A 21387-nucleotide genomic window follows, 5' to 3' on the forward strand; every position below is an offset into this window, starting at 1 on the left:
AGGTCTATGATTGGGGTGCAGTGATTGAGGTTCAGTTCTATGATTGGGGTGCAGTGATTGGGGTTCGGGTCTATGATTGGGGTGCAGTGATTGGGGTTCGGGTCTATGATTGGGGTGCAGTGTAATGATTAAGGGGGGGTGTACAGTTCAGGTGACGGTGGATTTGGGGGGTCAGTATACAGGGGAGTATGAGTGGTCTCTCGGCAGGGGATGGGGGGTGACATTGGGGTGTGTTCCCGGATTGCGGGGTGTAATTTTCGGATTCCACAGATGATCTCCCTCATTATCCCCATCAGAGTGGAACATCTCAGGACCCCTCCCCCCCCCCCAGGCTGGAGCGTCAGCCCTGTGGTCCAGGGGCACACTGCAATCTGCGATAACCCATAACAACCAATCACGTCACTTTCTGGGGTCCAATCAATGGCGTCCCCATAGGGCCCCCCGGAGACCGGATCAGGGTACTACACCCCATACCAACTTGGGGACTCTGCGCCCTGGGAGTACCGCCCTTCCCCCTCACATGTAGAGTGTAAGCTCCTCTGCCACGGAGACTGAGCCATGGAATTGTAACAACAATAATAATGATGGAGGATGGAGATATCACAGCGCCCTCCGCCGGTAACACTGAACACTCCATCACGGTTTCCCTCAGTTAAGATGGCCGCTGCTGTAGATCTCGGAAGGGGCGGGACACAGGAAGTTACACGCGGCACAGAACGGGGAAGAGCACATACACCAGGAAGTGCTGTGGCCGCCATATTGGCACACCCTGAGCACAGTTGTTAGGATCGGCACTTGGTCGGGAAGGTCAGACGGTGATTGGTGTGTCTGAGATCTCTCACCCCGAACTCCGACATCACAACACCCCAACCATTTCTAATATTGAGCGATCATTCTATTGGTGGGTGTACAAACATGGCGGCGCCCTGACTTCATCCTCCATATTACTCCAATGTGTGAGAAGAGAACCGGCGGCAGGCATGAAGCTGCTCAGCAAAGACATCGAGAAAGACAACGCGGGGTGAGGAATACACGGCACGACTTCCATCGGGTGTGGGGACTGACAAGCAGGAGGGGGCGGGGACTGTAATGGAGCCCCTCCCCCCTCTGTCCTCAATCCCTCCATAGACTGGAGGATCATTCTACCAGCAGAAGGCTCATAGACAAGTCCCGCACCCTGGGTGTGTCCTTCTATGACGTACGCAGCAGGGAATGCAGGTGTAAGCGGGGGAGGGGCTGCCGCTTCTCTACGCGTTTCGTCGATGGCGTTCCTCAGGGGAGGGGTTTGTGGATCAGCCCAGGGAGCGGTTCTGTGGAGGACAGTTCTTCCATGACGGGGGAGGGGGTGTAGCCGGGAGCAGTGCAGCCAAGGGCCGGGCTGCGTTGGTTCATTGCCAGGAATAAAATGTACGTTTTGTACACTTCAAATAAAGTTTATGAAGCAAGAAAAAAAAACAAAGTCATGTGACGTGCTGAATTGTGCACCACACTGCCCCCTACTGCAGCTGACTGCCGACTACACCCCCCCTCCCATGGAAAAACTCCTCCATAGAACTGCTCCATGGGGACAAAACAGGATCCACAAACCCCTCCCCTGAGGAACGCCACCACGAAACGCGTAGAGAAACAGCAGCCCCTCCCCCACCTGTATTCCCTGCTGTGTACGCCATAGGAGGGAGGAGGACACACCCAGGGGGCGGGATTTGTCAGTCAGCTTTCTGCTGGTATAATAATCCTCCAGTCTAAGGAGGGGACCAGAGACAGGGGGAGGGGCTCAATTACAGTCCCCGCCCCCTCCTGCCTGTCAGTCCCACTTCTCCTGTCCCGGATGCCGGGTGTCATTCTCGGTATCTGTCCCTATTCTGTATGTATGGACTCTGCACAGTCCCACTTCTCCTGTCCCGGATGCCGGGTGTCATTCTCGGTATCTGTCCCTGTTCTGTATGTATGGACTCTGCACAGTCCCACTTCTCCTGTCCCGGATGCCGGGTGTCATTCTCGGTATCTGCCCCCATTCTGTATGTATGGACTCTGCACAGTCCCACTTCTCCTGTCCCGGATGCCGGGTGTCATTCTCGGTATCTGCCCCCATTCTGTATGTATGGACTCTGCTCAGTCCCACTTCTCCTGTAGTCTCGGTATGTGGGTGTGGTCGGTGTCATGTGACCTCTCTCTCCCAGTCAGGTGACGTTGATGCCGGATGAGGCGGAGGACATGTGGCACACCTATAACCTGCTGCAGGTGGGCGATAGTCTGCGAGCCTCCACTATCAGGTGTGTACTCCTCAGGGGTGGAGTTATGTTGGGGGCGTGTCCTCTGTGGGGTGCTGGTGATGTCACTCTGTGGTTGTAGGAAGGTACAGACGGAATCCTCAACAGGAAGTGTCGGCAGCAACCGGATCCGGACCGTCCTCACCATCCGGGTGGAGACCATCGACTTCGACTCTCAGGCCTGCCAGCTCCGGGTGAAAGGCACCAATATCCAGGAGAACCAGTATGTCAAGGTGAGGGCTCCGCCCCCTGGGCTCCACCCTTCATACTCCGCCCACAGGGCTCCACCCTTCATACTTCTCCCCCCGGGCTCCACCCTTCATACTCCACCCCCTGGGCTCCACCCTTCATACTCCACCCCCTGGGCTCCACCCTTCATACTCCTCCCCCTGGGCTCCACACTTCATACTCTGCACCCTGGGCTCCACCCTTTATACTCCTCCCCCTGGGCTCCACCCTTCATACTCCTCCCCCTGGGCTCCACCCTTCATACTTCACCCCCTGGGTTCCACCCTTCATACTCCTCCCCCTGGGCTCCACCCTTCATACTCCACCCCCTGGGCTCCACCCTTCATACTCCTCCCCCTGGGCTCCACACTTCATACTCCACCCCCTGGGCTCCACCCTTCATACCTCTCCCCCCCCGGGCTCCACCCTTCATACTCCGCCCACTGGGCTCCACCCTTCATACTCCGCCCACAGGGCTCCACCCTTCATACTCTACCCCCTGGGCTCCACCCTTCATACCTCTCCCCCCCTGGGCTCCACCCTTCATACTCCGCCCACTGGGCTCCACCCTTCATACTCCTCCCCCTGGGCTCCACCCTTCATACGTCTCACCCTGGGCTCCACCCTTCATACTCCGCCCCCTGGGCTCCACCCTTCATACTCCACCCCCTGGGCTCCACCCTTCATACTTCGCCCCCTGGGCTCCACCCTTCATACTCCTCCCCCTGGGCTTCACCCTTCATACTCCGCCCTCGAGCTCCACCCTTCATACTCCCCCCCCCCCCCCCCCCGGGCTCCACCCTTCATACTCCGCCCCCCGGGCTCCACCCTTCATACTCCGCCCCCCGGGCTCCACCCTTCATACTCCGCCCCCCGGGCTCCACCCTTCATACGCCACCCCCCGGGGCTCCACCCTTCATACTCCGCCCACAGGGCTCCACCCTTCATACTCCGCCCACAGGTCTCCACCCTTCATACTCCGCCCACAGGTCTCCACCCTTCATACTCCGCCCACAGGTCTCCACCCTTCATACTCCGCCCACAGGTCTCCACCCTTCATACTCCGCCCACAGGGCTCCACTCTTTATACTCCGCCCACAGGGCTCCACTCTTCATACTCCTCCCCCCGGGCTCCACTCTTCATACTCCTCCCCCCAGGCTCCACCCTTCCTACCCCTCTCCCCGGGCTCCACCCTTCCTACCCCTCTCCCCGGGCTCCACCCTTCCTACCCCTCTCCCCGGGCTCCACCCTTCCTACCCCTCTCCCCAGGCTCCATCCTTCCTACCCCTCTCCCCGGGCTCCACCCTTCATACTCCGCCCCCTGGTGCTCTACCCCCTCACACTCCTACTGTGCTCCACCCCCTCACACTCCTCCCTCTGCCCCACCCCCTTTTACACGCCTCCCTCTGTGCCCCGCCCCTTTCACACTCCTCCCTCTGTGCCCCACCTCCTTCTGTGCTCCACCCCTTTCACACTCCTCCCTTTATGCCCCACCTCCTAACACTCCTCCCTTTGTGCTCCACCTCCTCACACTCCTCCCTCTGTGCTCCACCCCTTCACACTCCTCCTACTGTGCTCCACCCCTTCACACTCCTCCCTCTCTGCTCCACCCTTTCACACTCCTCCCTCTCTGCTCCACCCTTTCACACTCCTCCCTCTCTGCCCCACCCCTTTCACTCTCCTCCCTCTCTGCCCCACCCCTTTCACTCTCCTCCCTCTGTGCCCCACCCCTTTCACACTCCTCCCTCTGTGCCTCACCTCCTCCCTCTCCTCCATCTATACCCCACCTCCTCACAGTCATCCCTCTATGCCCCACCTCCTCACACTCATCCTTTTGTGCTCCACCTCCTTACACTCCTCCCTCTGTGCTCCACCCCCTCACACTCCTCCCTCTGTGCTCCACCCCCTCACACTCCTCCCTCTGTGCTCCACCCCCTCACACTCCTCCCTCTGTGCTCCACCTCCTCATACTCCTCCCCTAGTGCTCCACCCTTTGTGCTCCACCCCCTCACACTCCTACTGTGCTCTACCTTCTCACACTCCTCCCTCTGTGCTCCATCCCCTCACACGCCTCCCTCTGTGCTCCATCCCCTCACACGCCTCCCTCTGTGCTCCTCCCCCTCACACTCTTCCCTCTGTGCTCCTCCCCCTCACACTCCTCCCTCTGTGCTCCTCCCCCTCACACTCCTCCCTCTGTGCTCCACGCTCTCTCACTCCACCCCCTCACACTCCTCCCTCTGTGCTCCACCCCCTCACACTCCTCCCTCTTTGCTCCACCTCCTCACACTCCTCCCTCTGTGCTCCACCCTCTCACACTCCTCCCTTTGTGCTCCACCCTCTCACACTCCTCCCTCTTTGCTCCACCCTCTCACACTCCTCCCTCTGTGCTCCACCCTCTCACACTCCTCCCTCTGTGCTCCACCCTCTCACACTCCTCCCTCTGGTCTCCACCCTCTCACACTCCTCCCTCTGTGCTCCGCCCCCTCACACTCCTCCCTCTGTGCTCCGCCCCCTCACACTCCTCCCTCTGTGCTCCGCCCCCTCACACTCCTCCCTCTAAGCTCCACCCTGTCAAACGCCTCGCTCTTTGCTCCACCCCCTGCTCCTCCCCCCTCCCACTTCAAGCAGCCATGTCTCTCATGCGTCTCCTCCTGTCTCCAGATGGGGGCGTATCACACCATCGAGCTGGAACTGAACCGCAAGTTCACCCTGGCCAAGAAGCAGTGGGACAGCATTGTGCTGGAGAGGATCGGTAAGAGGGGCGCTCACACTGCACACATTGTTACTATGAATAGTCCTTGTGATCTGCATACGGTGCTGTATCGGTGCTGAGCCCGGTACATGATGATTGGATGCCGGTAGAGGGACCGCCCTCTAATAAACTCTCTTTCCTCAGAGCAGGCCTGTGACCCCGCCTTTAGCGCCGATGTTGCAGCAGTTGTCATGCAGGAAGGACTCGCCCACATCTGTCTGGTGACACCCAGTATGACTCTCCTCCGTGCCAAGATCGAGACCAACATCCCGCGCAAGAGGAGGGGCAACTGCTCCCAACATGAGAAGGTGCCCTGTGATTGGCCGTATTCTGCCTTCTGTGACTCTCCCTGATACCTTCCTCTGATCCCGCCCTCCACCTTCCTCTGATCCCGCCCTCCACCTTCCTCTGATCCCACCCTCCATCGTCTCCCCCCACGACACCCTCCCCTGATCCCGCCCTCCGTCTCCTCCCATGACACCTTCCCCTGATCCCGCCCTCCGTCTCCTCCCATGACACCTTCCCCTGATCCCGCCCTCCATCGTCTCCCCCCCATGACACCTTCCCTTGATCCCGCCCTCCATCGTCTCCTCCCACGACACCTTCCCCTGATCCCGCCCTCCATCGGCTCCTCCCACGACACCTTCCCCCTGATCCCGCCCTCCATCGGCTCCTCCCACGACACCTTCCCCCTAATCCCGCCCTCCATCGTCTCCTACCACGACACCTTCCCCTGATCCCGCCCTCCATCGTCTCCTCCCACGACACCTTCCCCTGATCCTGCCCTCCATCGTCTCCTCCCACGACACCTTCCCCTGATCCCGCCCTCCATCGTCTCCTCCCACGACACCTTCCCCTAATCCCGCTCTCCATCGTCTCCTCCCACGACTCCCTCCCCTGATCTCGCCCTCCATCGTCTCCTCCCACGACAGCCTCCCCTGATCCCGCCCTCCATCGTCTCCTCCCACGACACCTTCCCCTGATCCCGCCCTCCATCGTCTCCTCCCACTACACCTTCCCCTGATCCCGCCCTCCATCGTCTCCTCCCACGACACCTTCCCCTGATCCTGCCCTCCATCGTCTCCTCCCACGACACCTTCCCCTAATCCCGCCCTCCATCGTCTCCTCCCACGACTCCCTCCCCTGATCTCGCCCTCCATCGTCTCCTCCCACGACACCTTCCCCTGATCCTGCCCTCTGTTTTCTCCCATGACACCCTCCCCTGATCCCGCCCTCCATCGTCTCCTCCCATGACACCTTCCCCCTGATCCCGTCCTCCGTCTCCTCCCATGACACCTTACTCTGATCCCGTCCTCCGTCTCCTCCCATGACACCATCCCCTGATCCCGTCCTCCTTCTCCTCCCACGACACCCTCCCCTGTTTCCGTCCTCCATCGTCTCCTCCCAGGACACCTTCCCCTGATCCCGCCCTCCATCGTCTCCTCCCAGGACACCTTCCCCTGATCCCGCCCTCCATCGTCTCCTGCCACGACACCTTCCCCCTGATCCTGCCCTCCATCGTCTCCTCCCACAACACCTTCCCCTGATCCCGCCCTCCATCGTCTCCTCCCACGACACCCTCCCCTGATCCCGCCCTCCATCGTCTCCTCCCACAACACCCTCCCCTGATCCCGCCCTCCATCGTCTCCTCCCACGACTCCCTCCCCTGATCCCGCCCTCCATCGTCTCCTCCCACGGCACCCTCCCCTGATCCCGCCCTCCTTCGTCTCCTCCCACGACACCCTCCCCTGATCCCGCCCTCCTTCGTCTCCTCCCACGACACCCTCCCCTGATCCCGCCCTCCATCGTCTCCTCCCACGGCACCCTCCCCTGATCCCGCCCTCCATCGTCTCCTCCCACGACACCTTCCCCTGATCCTGCCCTCTGTTTTCTCCCATGACACCTTTACCTGATCCCGCCCTCCATCGTCTCCTCCCACGACACCCTCCCCTGATCCTGCCCTCCGTGTCCTCCCACGACACCCTCCCCTGATCCTGCCCTCCGTGTCCTCCCATGACACCCTCCCCTGATCCCGCCCTCCATCGTCTCTCCCATGACACCCTCCCCTGATCCCGTGCTCCGTCTCCTCCCATGACACCCTCCCCTGATCCCGCCCTCCATCGTCTCTCCCATGACACCCTCCCCTGATCCCGTGCTCCGTCTCCTCCCATGACACCCTCCCCTGATCCCGCCCTCCAACGTCTCTCCCATGACACCCTCCCCTGATCACGCCCTCCGTCTCCTCCCATGACACCTTCCCCTGATCCCGCCCTCCATTGTCTCCTCCCACGACACCCTCCCCTGATCCTGCCCTCCGTGTCCTCCCATGACACCCTCCCCTGATCCCGCCCTCCGTCTCCTCCCACGACACCTTCCCCTGATCCTGCCCTCCATCGTCTCCTCCCACGACACCTTCCCCTGATCCCGCCCTCCATCGTCTCCTCCCACGACACCTTCCCCTAATCCCGCTCTCCATCGTCTCCTCCCACGACTCCCTCCCCTGATCTCGCCCTCCATCGTCTCCTCCCACGACAGCCTCCCCTGATCCCGCCCTCCATCGTCTCCTCCCACGACACCTTCCCCTGATCCCGCCCTCCATCGTCTCCTCCCACTACACCTTCCCCTGATCCCGCCCTCCATCGTCTCCTCCCACGACACCTTCCCCTGATCCTGCCCTCCATCGTCTCCTCCCACGACACCTTCCCCTAATCCCGCCCTCCATCGTCTCCTCCCACGACTCCCTCCCCTGATCTCGCCCTCCATCGTCTCCTCCCACGACACCTTCCCCTGATCCTGCCCTCTGTTTTCTCCCATGACACCCTCCCCTGATCCCGCCCTCCATCGTCTCCTCCCATGACACCTTCCCCCTGATCCCGTCCTCCGTCTCCTCCCATGACACCTTACTCTGATCCCGTCCTCCGTCTCCTCCCATGACACCATCCCCTGATCCCGTCCTCCTTCTCCTCCCACGACACCCTCCCCTGTTTCCGTCCTCCATCGTCTCCTCCCAGGACACCTTCCCCTGATCCCGCCCTCCATCGTCTCCTCCCAGGACACCTTCCCCTGATCCCGCCCTCCATCGTCTCCTGCCACGACACCTTCCCCCTGATCCCGCCCTCCATCGTCTCCTCCCACAACACCTTCCCCTGATCCCGCCCTCCATCGTCTCCTCCCACGACACCCTCCCCTGATCCCGCCCTCCATCGTCTCCTCCCACAACACCCTCCCCTGATCCCGCCCTCCATCGTCTCCTCCCACGACTCCCTCCCCTGATCCCGCCCTCCATCGTCTCCTCCCACGGCACCCTCCCCTGATCCCGCCCTCCTTCGTCTCCTCCCACGACACCCTCCCCTGATCCCGCCCTCCTTCGTCTCCTCCCACGACACCCTCCCCTGATCCCGCCCTCCATCGTCTCCTCCCACGGCACCCTCCCCTGATCCCGCCCTCCATCGTCTCCTCCCACGACACCTTCCCCTGATCCCGCCCTCCATCGTCTCCTCCCACGACACCTTCCCCTAATCCCGCTCTCCATCGTCTCCTCCCACGACTCCCTCCCCTGATCTCGCCCTCCATCGTCTCCTCCCACGACAGCCTCCCCTGATCCCGCCCTCCATCGTCTCCTCCCACGACACCTTCCCCTGATCCCGCCCTCCATCGTCTCCTCCCACTACACCTTCCCCTGATCCCGCCCTCCATCGTCTCCTCCCACGACACCTTCCCCTGATCCTGCCCTCCATCGTCTCCTCCCACGACACCTTCCCCTAATCCCGCCCTCCATCGTCTCCTCCCACGACTCCCTCCCCTGATCTCGCCCTCCATCGTCTCCTCCCACGACACCTTCCCCTGATCCTGCCCTCTGTTTTCTCCCATGACACCCTCCCCTGATCCCGCCCTCCATCGTCTCCTCCCATGACACCTTCCCCCTGATCCCGTCCTCCGTCTCCTCCCATGACACCTTACTCTGATCCCGTCCTCCGTCTCCTCCCATGACACCATCCCCTGATCCCGTCCTCCTTCTCCTCCCACGACACCCTCCCCTGTTTCCGTCCTCCATCGTCTCCTCCCAGGACACCTTCCCCTGATCCCGCCCTCCATCGTCTCCTCCCAGGACACCTTCCCCTGATCCCGCCCTCCATCGTCTCCTGCCACGACACCTTCCCCCTGATCCTGCCCTCCATCGTCTCCTCCCACAACACCTTCCCCTGATCCCGCCCTCCATCGTCTCCTCCCACGACACCCTCCCCTGATCCCGCCCTCCATCGTCTCCTCCCACAACACCCTCCCCTGATCCCGCCCTCCATCGTCTCCTCCCACGACTCCCTCCCCTGATCCCGCCCTCCATCGTCTCCTCCCACGGCACCCTCCCCTGATCCCGCCCTCCTTCGTCTCCTCCCACGACACCCTCCCCTGATCCCGCCCTCCTTCGTCTCCTCCCACGACACCCTCCCCTGATCCCGCCCTCCATCGTCTCCTCCCACGGCACCCTCCCCTGATCCCGCCCTCCATCGTCTCCTCCCACGACACCTTCCCCTGATCCTGCCCTCTGTTTTCTCCCATGACACCTTTACCTGATCCCGCCCTCCATCGTCTCCTCCCACGACACCCTCCCCTGATCCTGCCCTCCGTGTCCTCCCACGACACCCTCCCCTGATCCTGCCCTCCGTGTCCTCCCATGACACCCTCCCCTGATCCCGCCCTCCATCGTCTCTCCCATGACACCCTCCCCTGATCCCGTGCTCCGTCTCCTCCCATGACACCCTCCCCTGATCCCGCCCTCCAACGTCTCTCCCATGACACCCTCCCCTGATCACGCCCTCCGTCTCCTCCCATGACACCTTCCCCTGATCCCGCCCTCCATTGTCTCCTCCCACGACACCCTCCCCTGATCCTGCCCTCCGTGTCCTCCCATGACACCCTCCCCTGATCCCGCCCTCCGTCTCCTCCCATGACACCTTCCCCTGATCCCGTGCTCTGTCTCCTCCCATGACACCTTCCCCTGATCCCGCCCTCCATTGTCTCCTCCCATGACACCTTCCCCTGATCCCGCCCTCCATTGTCTCCTCCCATGACACCTTCCCCTGATCCCGCCCTCCGTCTCGTCCCATGACACCTTCCCCTGATCCCGCCCTCCGTCTCGTCCCATGACACCTTCCCCTGATCCCGCCCTCCGTCTCCTCCCATGACACCTTCCCCTGATCCCGCCCTCCGTCTCGTCCCATGACACCTTCCCCTGATCCCGCCCTCCGTCTCCTCCCATGACACCTTCCCCTGATCCCGCCCTCCGTCTCCTCCCATGACACCTTCCCTTGATCCCGCTCTCCGTCTCCTCCCATGACACCCTCCCCTGATCCCACCCTCCGTCTCCTCCCATGACACCCTCCCCTGATCCCGCCCTCCGTCTCCTCCCATGACACCTTCCCCTGATCCCGCTCTCCGTCTCCTCCCATGACACCCTCCCCTGATCCCACCCTCCGTCTCCTCCCATGACACCCTCCCCTGATCCCGCCCTCCGTCTCCTCCCATGACACCCTCCCCTGATCCCGCCCTCCGTCTCCTCCCATGACACCTTCCCCTGATCCCGCCCTCCGTCTCCTCCCATGACACCTTCCCCTGATCCCGCCCTCCGTCTCGTCCCATGACACCTTCCCCTGATCCCGCCCTCCGTCTCCTCCCATGACACCCTCCCCTGATCCCACCCTCCGTCTCCTCCCATGACACCCTCCCCTGATCCCACCCTCCGTCTCCTCCCATGACACCCTCCCCTGATCCCGCCCTCCGTCTCCTCCCATGACACCCTCCCCTGATCCCGCCCTCCGTCTCCTCCCATGACACCTTCCCCTGATCCCGCCCTCCGTCTCCTCCCATGACACCTTCCCCTGATCCCGCCCTCCGTCTCGTCCCATGACACCTTCCCCTGATCCCGCCCTCCGTCTCCTCCCATGACACCCTCCCCTGATCCCACCCTCCGTCTCGTCCCATGACACCTTCCCCTGATCCCGCCCTCCGTCTCCTCCCATGACACCCTCCCCTGATCCCACCCTCCGTCTCCTCCCATGACACCCTCCCCTGATCCCACCCTCCGTCTCCTCCCATGACACCTTCCCTTGATCCCGCTCTCCGTCTCCTCCCATGACACCCTCCCCTGATCCCACCCTCCGTCTCCTCCCATGACACCCTCCCCTGATCCCGCCCTCCGTCTCCTCCCATGACACCTTCCCCTGATCCCGCTCTCCGTCTCCTCCCATGACACCTTCCCCTGATCCCGCCCTCCGTCTCCTCCCATGACACCTTCCCCTGATCCCGCCCTCCGTCTCGTCCCATGACACCTTCCCCTGATCCCGCCCTCCGTCTCCTCCCATGACACCCTCCCCTGATCCCACCCTCCGTCTCCTCCCATGACACCCTCCCCTGATCCCACCCTCCGTCTCCTCCCATGACACCCTCCCCTGATCCCGCCCTCCGTCTCCTCCCATGACACCCTCCCCTGATCCCGCCCTCCGTCTCCTCCCATGACACCTTCCCCTGATCCCGCCCTCCGTCTCCTCCCATGACACCTTCCCCTGATCCCGCCCTCCGTCTCGTCCCATGACACCTTCCCCTGATCCCGCCCTCCGTCTCCTCCCATGACACCCTCCCCTGATCCCACCCTCCGTCTCGTCCCATGACACCTTCCCCTGATCCCGCCCTCCGTCTCCTCCCATGACACCCTCCCCTGATCCCACCCTCCGTCTCCTCCCATGACACCCTCCCCTGATCCCACCCTCCGTCTCCTCCCATGACACCCTCCCCTGATCCCGCCCTCCGTCTCCTCCCATGACACCCTCCCCTGATCTTGTCTCTCTCAGGCTCTGGAGAGGTTCTATGAACAGGTCATGCAGGGAATTATCCGTCACATCAACTTTGAAGGTAAGTCCTCGTTACTTCCTGTAAGCTCCGCCTTTCTGTCCCCCGCCATGTTCTTCCTGCCCATCTCACCCCTCCCCCATCTTGTCCCTCCCCCCATCTTGTCCCTCCCCCCTCAGTGGTGAAGGTGGTGTTGGTGGCGTCTCCAGGATTTGTCCGCGAACAATTCTGCGAATTCCTTTTCCTTCGAGCCGTAAAACAGGATTTGAAGACGCTGCTGGAAAATCGAGGGAAGTTCCTGCAAGTGCACAGCTCCTCCGGGCACAAGTACTCCCTGACAGGTACTCCTCCAGACACAGATACTCCCTGACAGGTACTCCTCCAGACACAGATACTCCCTGACAGGTACTCCTCCGGGCACAAGTACTCCCTGACAGGTACTCCTCCAGACACAGATACTCCCTGACAGGTACTCCTCCAGACACAGATACTCCCTGACAAGTACTCCTCCGGGCACAAGTACTCCCTGACAGGTACTCCTCCAGACACAGATACTCCCTGACAAGTACTCCTCCGGGCACAAGTACTCCCTGACAGGTACTCCTCCAGACACAGATACTCCCTGACAGGTACTCCTCCAGACACAGATACTCCCTGACAAGTACTCCTCCGGGCACAAGTACTCCCTGACAGGTACTCCTCCAGACACAGATACTCCCTGACAGGTACTCCTCCAGACACAGATACTCCCTGACAAGTACTCCTCCGGGCACAAGTACTCCCTGACAGGTACTCCTCCAGACACAGATACTCCCTGACAAGTACTCCTCCGGGCACAAGTACTCCCTGACAGGTACTCCTCCAGACACAGATACTCCCTGACAGGTACTCCTCCAGACACAGATACTCCCTGACAGGTACTCCTCCAGGCACAAGTACTCCCTGACAGGTACTCCTCCGGGCACAAGTCCTCCCTGACAGGTACTCCTCCGGACACAAGTCCTCCCTGACAGGTACTCCTCCAGACACAAGTACTCCCTGACAGGTACTCCTCCGGACACAAGTACTCCCTGACAGGTACTCCTCCGGACACAAGTACTCCCTGACAGGTACTCCTCCGGACACAAGTACTCCCTGACAGGTACTCCTCCAGACACAAGTCCTCCCTGACATGTACTCCTCCGGACACAAGTCCTCCCTGACATGTACTCCTCCGGGCACAAGTACTCCCTGACAGGTACTCCTCCGGGCACAAGTACTCCCTGACAGGTACTCCTCCGGGCACAAGTCCTCCCTGACAGGTACTCCTCCAGACACAAGTCCTCCCTGACATGTACTCCTCCGGACACAAGTCCTCCCTGACATGTACTCCTCCGGGCACAAGTACTCCCTGACAGGTACTCCTCCGGGCACAAGTCCTCCCTGACAGGTACTCCTCCGGGCACAAGTCCTCCCTGACAGGTACTCCTCCAGACACAAGTCCTCCCTGACAGGTACTCCTCCGGACACAAGTACTCCCTGACAAGTACTCCTCCAGACACAAGTCCTCCCTGACAGGTACTCCTCCAGACACAGATACTCCCTGACAGGTACTCCTCCGGGCACAAGTCCTCCCTGACAGGTACTCCTCCGGGCACAAGTCCTCCCTGACAGGTACTCCTCCAGACACAAGTCCTCCCTGACAGGTACTCCTCCAGACACAAGTCCTCCCTGACAGGTACTCCTCCAGACACAAGTCCTCCCTGACAGGTACTCCTCCAGACACAAGTCCTCCCTGACAGGTACTCCTCCAGACACAGATACTCCCTGACAGGTACTCCTCCGGGCACAAGTCCTCCCTGACAGGTACTCCTCCAGACACAAGTCCTCCCTGACAGGTACTCCTCCGGGCACAAGTCCTCCCTGACAGGTACTCCTCCAGACACAAGTCCTCCCTGACAGGGGTGGAGCTAGGGGCGGGGGGGGGCGGGGCAGTCATTTCATATCTCTGTGTTGGGTCATGGAACGTTCTCTTCACATTTTGCATTTTCAGAGGTTCTGTGTGATCCCGCCGTCACAGCCCGACTCGCAGATACAAAGGTGAGTGACACCCTCCACTGTGTACCCCCCCCCCCCCCCCACGTCACCCTCCACTGTGTACCCCCCCACCCCACGTCACCCTCCACTGTGTACCCCCCCACCCCACGTCACCCTCCACTGTGTACCCCCCCACCCCACGTCACCCTCCACTGTGTACCCCCCCACCCCACGTCACCCTCCACTGTGTACCCCCCCACCCCACGTCACCCTCCACTGTGTACCCCCCCACCCCACGTCACCCTCCACTGTGTACCCCCCCACCCCACGTCACCCTCCACTGTGTACCCCCCCACCCCACGTCACCCTCCACTGTGTACCCCCCACCCCACGTCACCCTCCACTGTGTGTACCCCCCACCCCACGTCACCCTCCACTGTGTACCCCCCTCACCCCACGTCACCCTCCGCCTGTGTGTACCCCCCCATGTCACCCTCCACTGTGTACCCCCCCCCCCCACGTCACCCTCCACTGTGTGTACCCCCCCAGTCACCCTCCACTGTGTACCCCCCCACCCCCACGTCACCCTCCGCCTGTGTGTCCCACCCACCCCTCTGTTACCCCCTGCCTGTGTGTCCCCCTCCGCCTGTGTCCCCCCATGTTACCCCCTGCCTGTGTGTGTGTCCCCCCCCCTGCCTGTCCTCCTCTGCACTCCGGCCATTTAATGGTCTTTTCTGAATGATTTCAGGCGGCTGCTGAGATTAAAGCACTCACCGATTTCTACAAAATGCTGCAACACGAACCCGACCGGGCGTTCTATGGGTAAGACCCTCCCCCTGTACCCCCACCCTGTGTCCTCTCCCCCTGTACCCCCACCCTGTGTCCTCTCCCCCTGTACCCCCACCCTGTGTCCTCTCCTCTGTACCCCCAGCCTGTGTCCTCTCCCCCTGTACCCCCACCCTGTGTCCTCTCCCCCTGTACCCCCAGCCTGTGTCCTCTCCCCCTGTACCCCCACCCTGTGTCCTCTCCCCCTGTACCCCCACCCTGTGTCCTCTCCCCCTGTACCCCCAGTCTGTGTTCTCTCCTCTGTACCCCCACCCTGTGTCCTCTCCTCTGTACCCCCAGCCTGTGTCCTCTCCTCTGTACCCCCACCCTGTGTCCTCTCCTCTGTACCCCCACCCTGTGTCCTCTCCTCTGTACCCCCAGTCTGTGTCCTCTCCTCTGTACCCCCAGCCTGTGTCCTCTCCTCTGTACCCCCAGCCTGTGTCCTCTCCTCTGTACCCCCACCCTGTGTCCTTTCCCCCTGTACCCCCACCCTGTGTCCTCTCCCCCTGTACCCCCAGCCTGTGTCCTCTCCTCTGTACCCCCACCCTGTGTCCTCTCCCCCTGTACCCCCACCCTGTGTCCTCTCCCCCTGTACCCCCAGCCTGTGTCCTCTCCTCTGTCTCCCCCCCCCCCATGTCCTCTCCCCCTGTACCCCCAGCCTGTGTCCTCTCCTCTGTACCCCCAGCCTGTGTCCTCTCCCCCTGTACCCCCAGCCTGTGTCCTCTCCTCTGTACCCCCAGCCTGTGTCCTCTCCTCTGTACCCCCAGTCTGTGTCCTCTCCTCTGTACCCCCAGCCTGTGTCCTCTCCCCCTGTACCCCCAGCCTGTGTCCTCTCCCCCTGTACCCCCAGCCTGTGTCCTCTCCCCCTGTACCCCCAGCCTGTGTCCTCTCCCCCTGTACCCCCAGCCTGTGTCCTGTACCCCTGTTCTATCCCCTTACCCTTCTGTGAGCCCCATGCCATCTCTCTGTTTCCCGTGTAGAACATCAAGTGATGAATAGGCCGCAGTGTGTCGGGGAAATCCATACGTTGAGGATGTTTTGAGGGCAGGTTGGGTCATGACAGATGTGACACCCTTGGGGTTATCAGCCGTTCTCACCTGCAGATCCTTATCTGCTCCTCTGTATCACCACACCCTGATCCCTGGCACTGGTCCTGGGCCCCCACCCTGCCTTGCAGAGCTAACATCTGGTGTACTGAGAGAACCCCCTTCACCCCCTGCCAGCTCCCCAACACATGTCGGCACCCGCTCTGCCCTACCCAACCTAACACAACTCCACTCAGAAGTCTGTCCATGTCCCGGAACCCGAAGTGTGAAGATTGACTCTATAGGTGCTGTGGCCCTTTATGGTCTGGATATGAGACCCCGGCACAGGTCTCCCATGCAGTAGTCTTCCTGAGATCTCTATCCTCACTCTTCCCTTTTGAATGCTGGTCCCTCCCAACACTGCCACTGTCCTGGAACTTCTCAACCTTTCTGGGAGCCATACCCTGACACCTGACTGTCCATATCACACCACGCCCCTCTCCCTGTCCTCTAATGGTACAGTCGCCTTTACCAACAACAATGCCGTGTGACTGGTCTGGTCGGACACCAATTGGATGGATCGTGTAGATAGACCCTCCCCCACACCATTTAGTTGCTGGTAAAGCCATAAGGAGATTAATCAGATTGATATACTTTATACTTCTGGAGACCCTTCAGGTCTACGTTCTGCTGCCCCCCAAGAGAAGATGATGTAGCTGCAGATTCAGGTGCGGCAACTCCAATCCTGATGTTGGTCTGCCCTATGGAGCTGCATGTGAGTGCTGGGATTGGTGGTTTCCCCCTTTGAAGTGGTTCCATTTACTCCCTTCTACTCAGGAACCCTGCAATGGAATATTCCTAGGCTGTGGGATGGTCTTTCTCTGGTCAGGGAGACTCCATTACATTCTGAAACCAAGATGTCCTTGTCATGATGGCTTCTGTCCTGGGTATTGCCAGTTTTCAGACCTATTCTCCCCTTACAATGGAAGATGGACACCAGTCTTCTGGTTTGGGGCGGAGTTCTTTCCAGGGTTTTTGGTCTCTTCAGTATCAATGCTTTCAATAAATATCCAGCAGTTCCAAGTTAGTCTACCTCATTGGACATCCTTCTGACCAGTCAACTGGTGCAAATTCAATGTTGTGGCCTACATTGTGGGGGCATCAGGAGTGTTGAGATGGACATCCTTCAATGATGTAGTTGCAGAGTCAGGTTCGGCATCTCCAATCCTGACATCAGTCTTGTCTATGGAGCCGTATGTGAGTGGTGGGATTGGTGGTATCCCCCTTTCAAGCGGTTCCATTTATTCAGTTCTACTCAAGAACCCTGCAGTGCAACATTCCTAGATCGTGGGGTGATCTTTCTCTGGTCAGGATAATTCTGTTACATCCAGGAACCAAGATGTTTGTCATGGTGGCTTCTGTCCCGGCATTGTCAGACTCGTTCTCCCCTTACAGTGGAAGATGGACGCAGTCTTCTGGGTTTGGGCAGCGTTCTGACACCTCTGTGTATTCTGGGTTGTTGGTCTCTTCAGAATCAATGCTGCCAATCAGCATCCAGCAGTTCCACGTTAGTCTACCTCATTGAATATCCTTCTGACCAGTCATCTGGTCCGAATTCAGACAAAATTGTGCCCTTCATTGGGGGCATCAGGAGTATTGATTTGGACATCCTCCCGCCCCAGGAGAAATTGATGTCGCTGCAGAGTTACTTTCAGTAGCTCCAATCCTGATGTTGGTCTGCCCTATGGGATTGGTGGTACCCTCCTATGTGATTGGTGCTGGGATTGGTGGTACCCCCCTATGGGATTGGTGCTGGGATTGGTGGTACCCCCCTATGGGATTGGTGCTGGTATTGGTGGTACCCCCCTATGGGATTGGTGCTGGGATTGGTGGTACCCCCCTATGGGATTGGTGCTGGGATTGGTGGTACCCCCCCTATGGGATTGGTGCTGGGATTGGTGGTAACCCCTTTCGAAGTGGTTCCATCTATTCAGTTCTACTCAGGAACCCTGAAATGGAACATTTCTAGATCATACGACAGTTTTTCTCTGGTCAGGAAGATTCCGTTACATCCTGAAACCAAGATGTCCTTTTCCTGGTGACTTCTGTCCCCGGCATTGCCAGTTGTCAGACTTGTTCTCCCCTTACAATGGAAGAAGGATGCCGGTCTTCTGGGTTGGGGCAGAATTCTGACCCCCTCTGTCTTTTGAGGTTTTTTTGTTCCCTTCAGAATCAACGCTTTCAATCAACATCCAGCAATTCCAAGTTAGTCTACCTTATTGGACCTCCTTCTGACCAGTCATGTGGTCCAACTGCAATGGACAAAGTTGTGGCTTACATTGAAGGGGGGTTGGGGGTCCAGGAGTGTTGTGGTGGAGGTGGAGTCTGTTCTGGGTGGAGTTTCATGTACGGCAATCTCCATGGTGGACAAAGTTGTGTCTTACATTGAAGGGGGGTTGGGGGTCCAGGAGTGTCGTGGAGGTGGAGTCTGTTCTGGGTGGAGTTTCATGTACGGCAATCTCCATGGTGGACAAAGTTGTGGCTTACATTGAAGGGGGGTTGGGGGCCCAGGAGTGTTGTGGAGGTGGAGTCTGTTCTGGGTGGAGTTTCATGTATTGCAATCTCCATGGTGGACAAAGTTGTGGCTTACATTGAAGGGGGGTTGGGGGCCCAGGAGTGTTGTGGAGGTGGAGTCTGTTCTGGGTGGAGTTTCATGTATGGCAATCTCCATGGTGGACAAAGTTGTGGCTTACATTGAAGGGGGGTTGGGGGTCCAGGAGTGTTGTGGAGGTGGAGTCTGTTCTGGGTGGAGTTTCATGTACGGCAATCTCCATGGTGGACAAAGTTGTGTCTTACATTGAAGGAGGGTTGGGGGTCCAGGAGTGTTGTGGTGGAGGTGGAGTCTGTTCTGGGTGGAGTTTCATGTATTGCAATCTCCATGGTGGACAAAGTTGTGGCTTACATTGAAGGGGGGTTGGGGGTCCAGGAGTGTTGTGGAGGTGGAGTCTGTTCTGGGTGGAGTTTCATGTATTGCAATCTCCATGGTGGACAAAGTTGTGGCTTACATTGAAGGGGGGTTGGGGGTCCAGGAGTGTTGTGGAGGTGGAGTCTGTTCTGGGTGGAGTTTCATGTACGGCAATCTCCATGGTGGACAAAGTTGTGTCTTACATTGAAGGAGGGTTGGGGGTCCAGGAGTGTTGTGGTGGAGGTGGAGTCTGTTCTGGGTGGAGTTTCATGTATTGCAATCTCCATGGTGGACAAAGTTGTGGCTTACATTGAAGGGGGGTTGGGGGTCCAGGAGTGTTGTGGTGGAGGTGGAGTTTGTTCTGGGTGGAGTTTCATGTACGGCAATCTCCATGGTGGACAAAGTTGTGGCTTACATTGAAGGGGGGTTGGGGGCCCAGGAGTATTGTGGAGGTGGCGTCTGTCTTGGGTGGAGTTTCATGTGCAGCAAGCTCCATGGTGGACAAAGTTGTGGCTTACATTGAAGGGGGGTTGGGGGTCCAGGAGTGTCGTGGAGGTGGAGTCTGTTCTGGGTGGAGTTTCATGTACGGCAATCTCCATGGTGGACAAAGTTGTGGCTTACATTGAAGGGGGGTTGGGGGTCCAGGAGTGTTGTGGTGGAGGTGGCGTCTTTCTTGGGTGGAGTTTCATGTTCAGCAATCTCCATGGTGCACACTCCCGGGGTGGAGAACTGGAAGGCAGATTTTCTCAGCACACAAGGTCTGGTCCCAGGGCACAGTCCCTCCACCAGGACATTGGTCATGTATGACCCTAGTAGTATGTATGGTCATGTATGACCCTAGTTCCTCCCTGGCCTCTGCCATCTTCCTCATCTCTTGATGTTTTCTTCTAGGATTAAACACGTGGAGAGGGCTAACGATGCGCTGGCCATAGATACGTTGTTGGTGACGGACGAGCTGTTCAGGTGAGTGTGGTTGACCTCCCATATCGCCTCCTGTTGGTCGCTCGTGCTGCAGTTTCTCTGACTCTGTCCTTTCCTCCAGGCACCAGGATGTGCCAACACGAAGCCGATATGTGAGACTTGTGGACAGCGTGAAAGATAACGGGGGAACCGTAAGGTAAGTGGAGAAACGATTGAGCAGACACTCCTCGGGTGTGTACCTTGGAGGCGGGGTGATAATGGGGGGCTGGGCTTTGTGTAATAACCTCACAAAAGTCACTTGCCAGAGGGAGGTGATTGGATGACATGGGCAGGGAAATGATAGGGCAGATGCTCCTTGGGTGTGTCTTGGGGGGGGGGGGTAATAATGCAGGGGTGGAGCTTTGCATAGTTACATTACAGGAGCTATTGGGCAGAAGGAGGTGGGCGGGGAAATGGTAGAGCAGATGCTCCTAGGGTGTGTCTTGGGGGGGGGGGGGGTAATAATGCAGGGGTGGAGCTTTGCATAGTTACATTACAGGAGCTATTGGGCAGAAGGAGGTGGGCGGGGAAATGGTAGAGCAGATGCTCCTAGGGTGTGTCTTGGGGAATAATGCAGGGGTGGAGCTTTGCATAGTTACGTCATAAGAGCTATTGGGCAGAAGGGGGGGGAATGAGAGAACTGATGCTCCTCGGGGGTGTGTCTTGGAGTCAGAGTACTAATGCAGAGGTGGAGCTTTGTGTAGTTACATCACAGGAGCTATTGGGCAGAAGGAGGTGGGTGGGGAAATGATAGAGCAGATGCTCCTAGGGGGTGTGTCTTTGTGTAGGGACATCACAGGAGTTATTGGGAAGAAGGGGGTGGGTGGGGAAATGATAGATCAGATGCTCCTAGGGGGTGTGTCTTTGTGTAGGGACATCACAGGAGTTATTGGGAAGAAGGGGGTGGGTGGGGAAATGATAGAGCAGATGCTCCTAGGGGGTGTGTCTTTGTGTAGGGACATCACAGGAGTTATTGGGCAGAAGGAGGTGGGTGGGGAAATGATAGAGCAGATGCTCCTAGGGGGTGGGGCTCTGACCTCACTGTACGTGCTGATGTTGGAGTCGGGGTGGATGTTTGGAGCCCGCTTGCAGTGAATTCTGGGAGTTTTCACTCTTGTTTTCCATCTTGTTTCAGGATCTTCTCCAGCCTGCATGTCTCCGGAGAACGTACGTACCCGATGGGGGGTGGTAACATTTCAGGCCTGGTCTGAGGGTCCAGGAGGGTTCATAAGGAATTCGATTTGATGGTTATGGAATGGTGGGAAGGTGGCGGAAGCTGCGGGAATTCGTTCATAGCGATACACGGGGCCCAGAGGGTGGGGGAGGGGGGCTTCTGATGGCTTATAGGGATGCAAGGTGAGAGGCTGCAGCAGGGGCTGATCTGTGTCAGACATTTGTGAACAGCGCCAGGCACTGCACAGGCACCAGGACTGACATCACTGTGTCATCTATGACTCTCCATGATGCCTAAATAAAGTTGGCACCGGAGTACGAGGGACGGT

General features: G+C 59.3%; 1 protein-coding gene across 1 annotated transcript; it reads left to right on the forward strand.

Moving 5' to 3' along the window:
• The first annotated feature begins 750 nt into the window (after nt 1-750).
• LOC149432639 (protein pelota homolog) lies at nt 751-21096 on the forward strand. The gene is made up of 12 exons (XM_089665110.1): nt 751-1021; nt 2181-2273; nt 2353-2503; nt 5161-5251; nt 5396-5559; nt 12097-12157; nt 12274-12435; nt 14127-14173; nt 14859-14932; nt 19817-19888; nt 19968-20042; nt 21021-21096. Exons 1-12 carry the CDS (start codon nt 981-983, stop codon nt 21094-21096), a joined length of 1107 nt encoding a protein of 368 aa, XP_089521236.1. The 5' UTR covers nt 751-980.
• Nucleotides 21097-21387: the final 291 nt, after the last annotated feature.

This window comes from Staurois parvus, unplaced genomic scaffold, assembly GCF_062004578.1.
Source record: "Staurois parvus isolate SC_StPar_1 unplaced genomic scaffold, SC_StPar_1.0 ptg002133l, whole genome shotgun sequence".
Taxonomy (NCBI): Eukaryota; Metazoa; Chordata; class Amphibia; order Anura; family Ranidae; genus Staurois; species Staurois parvus.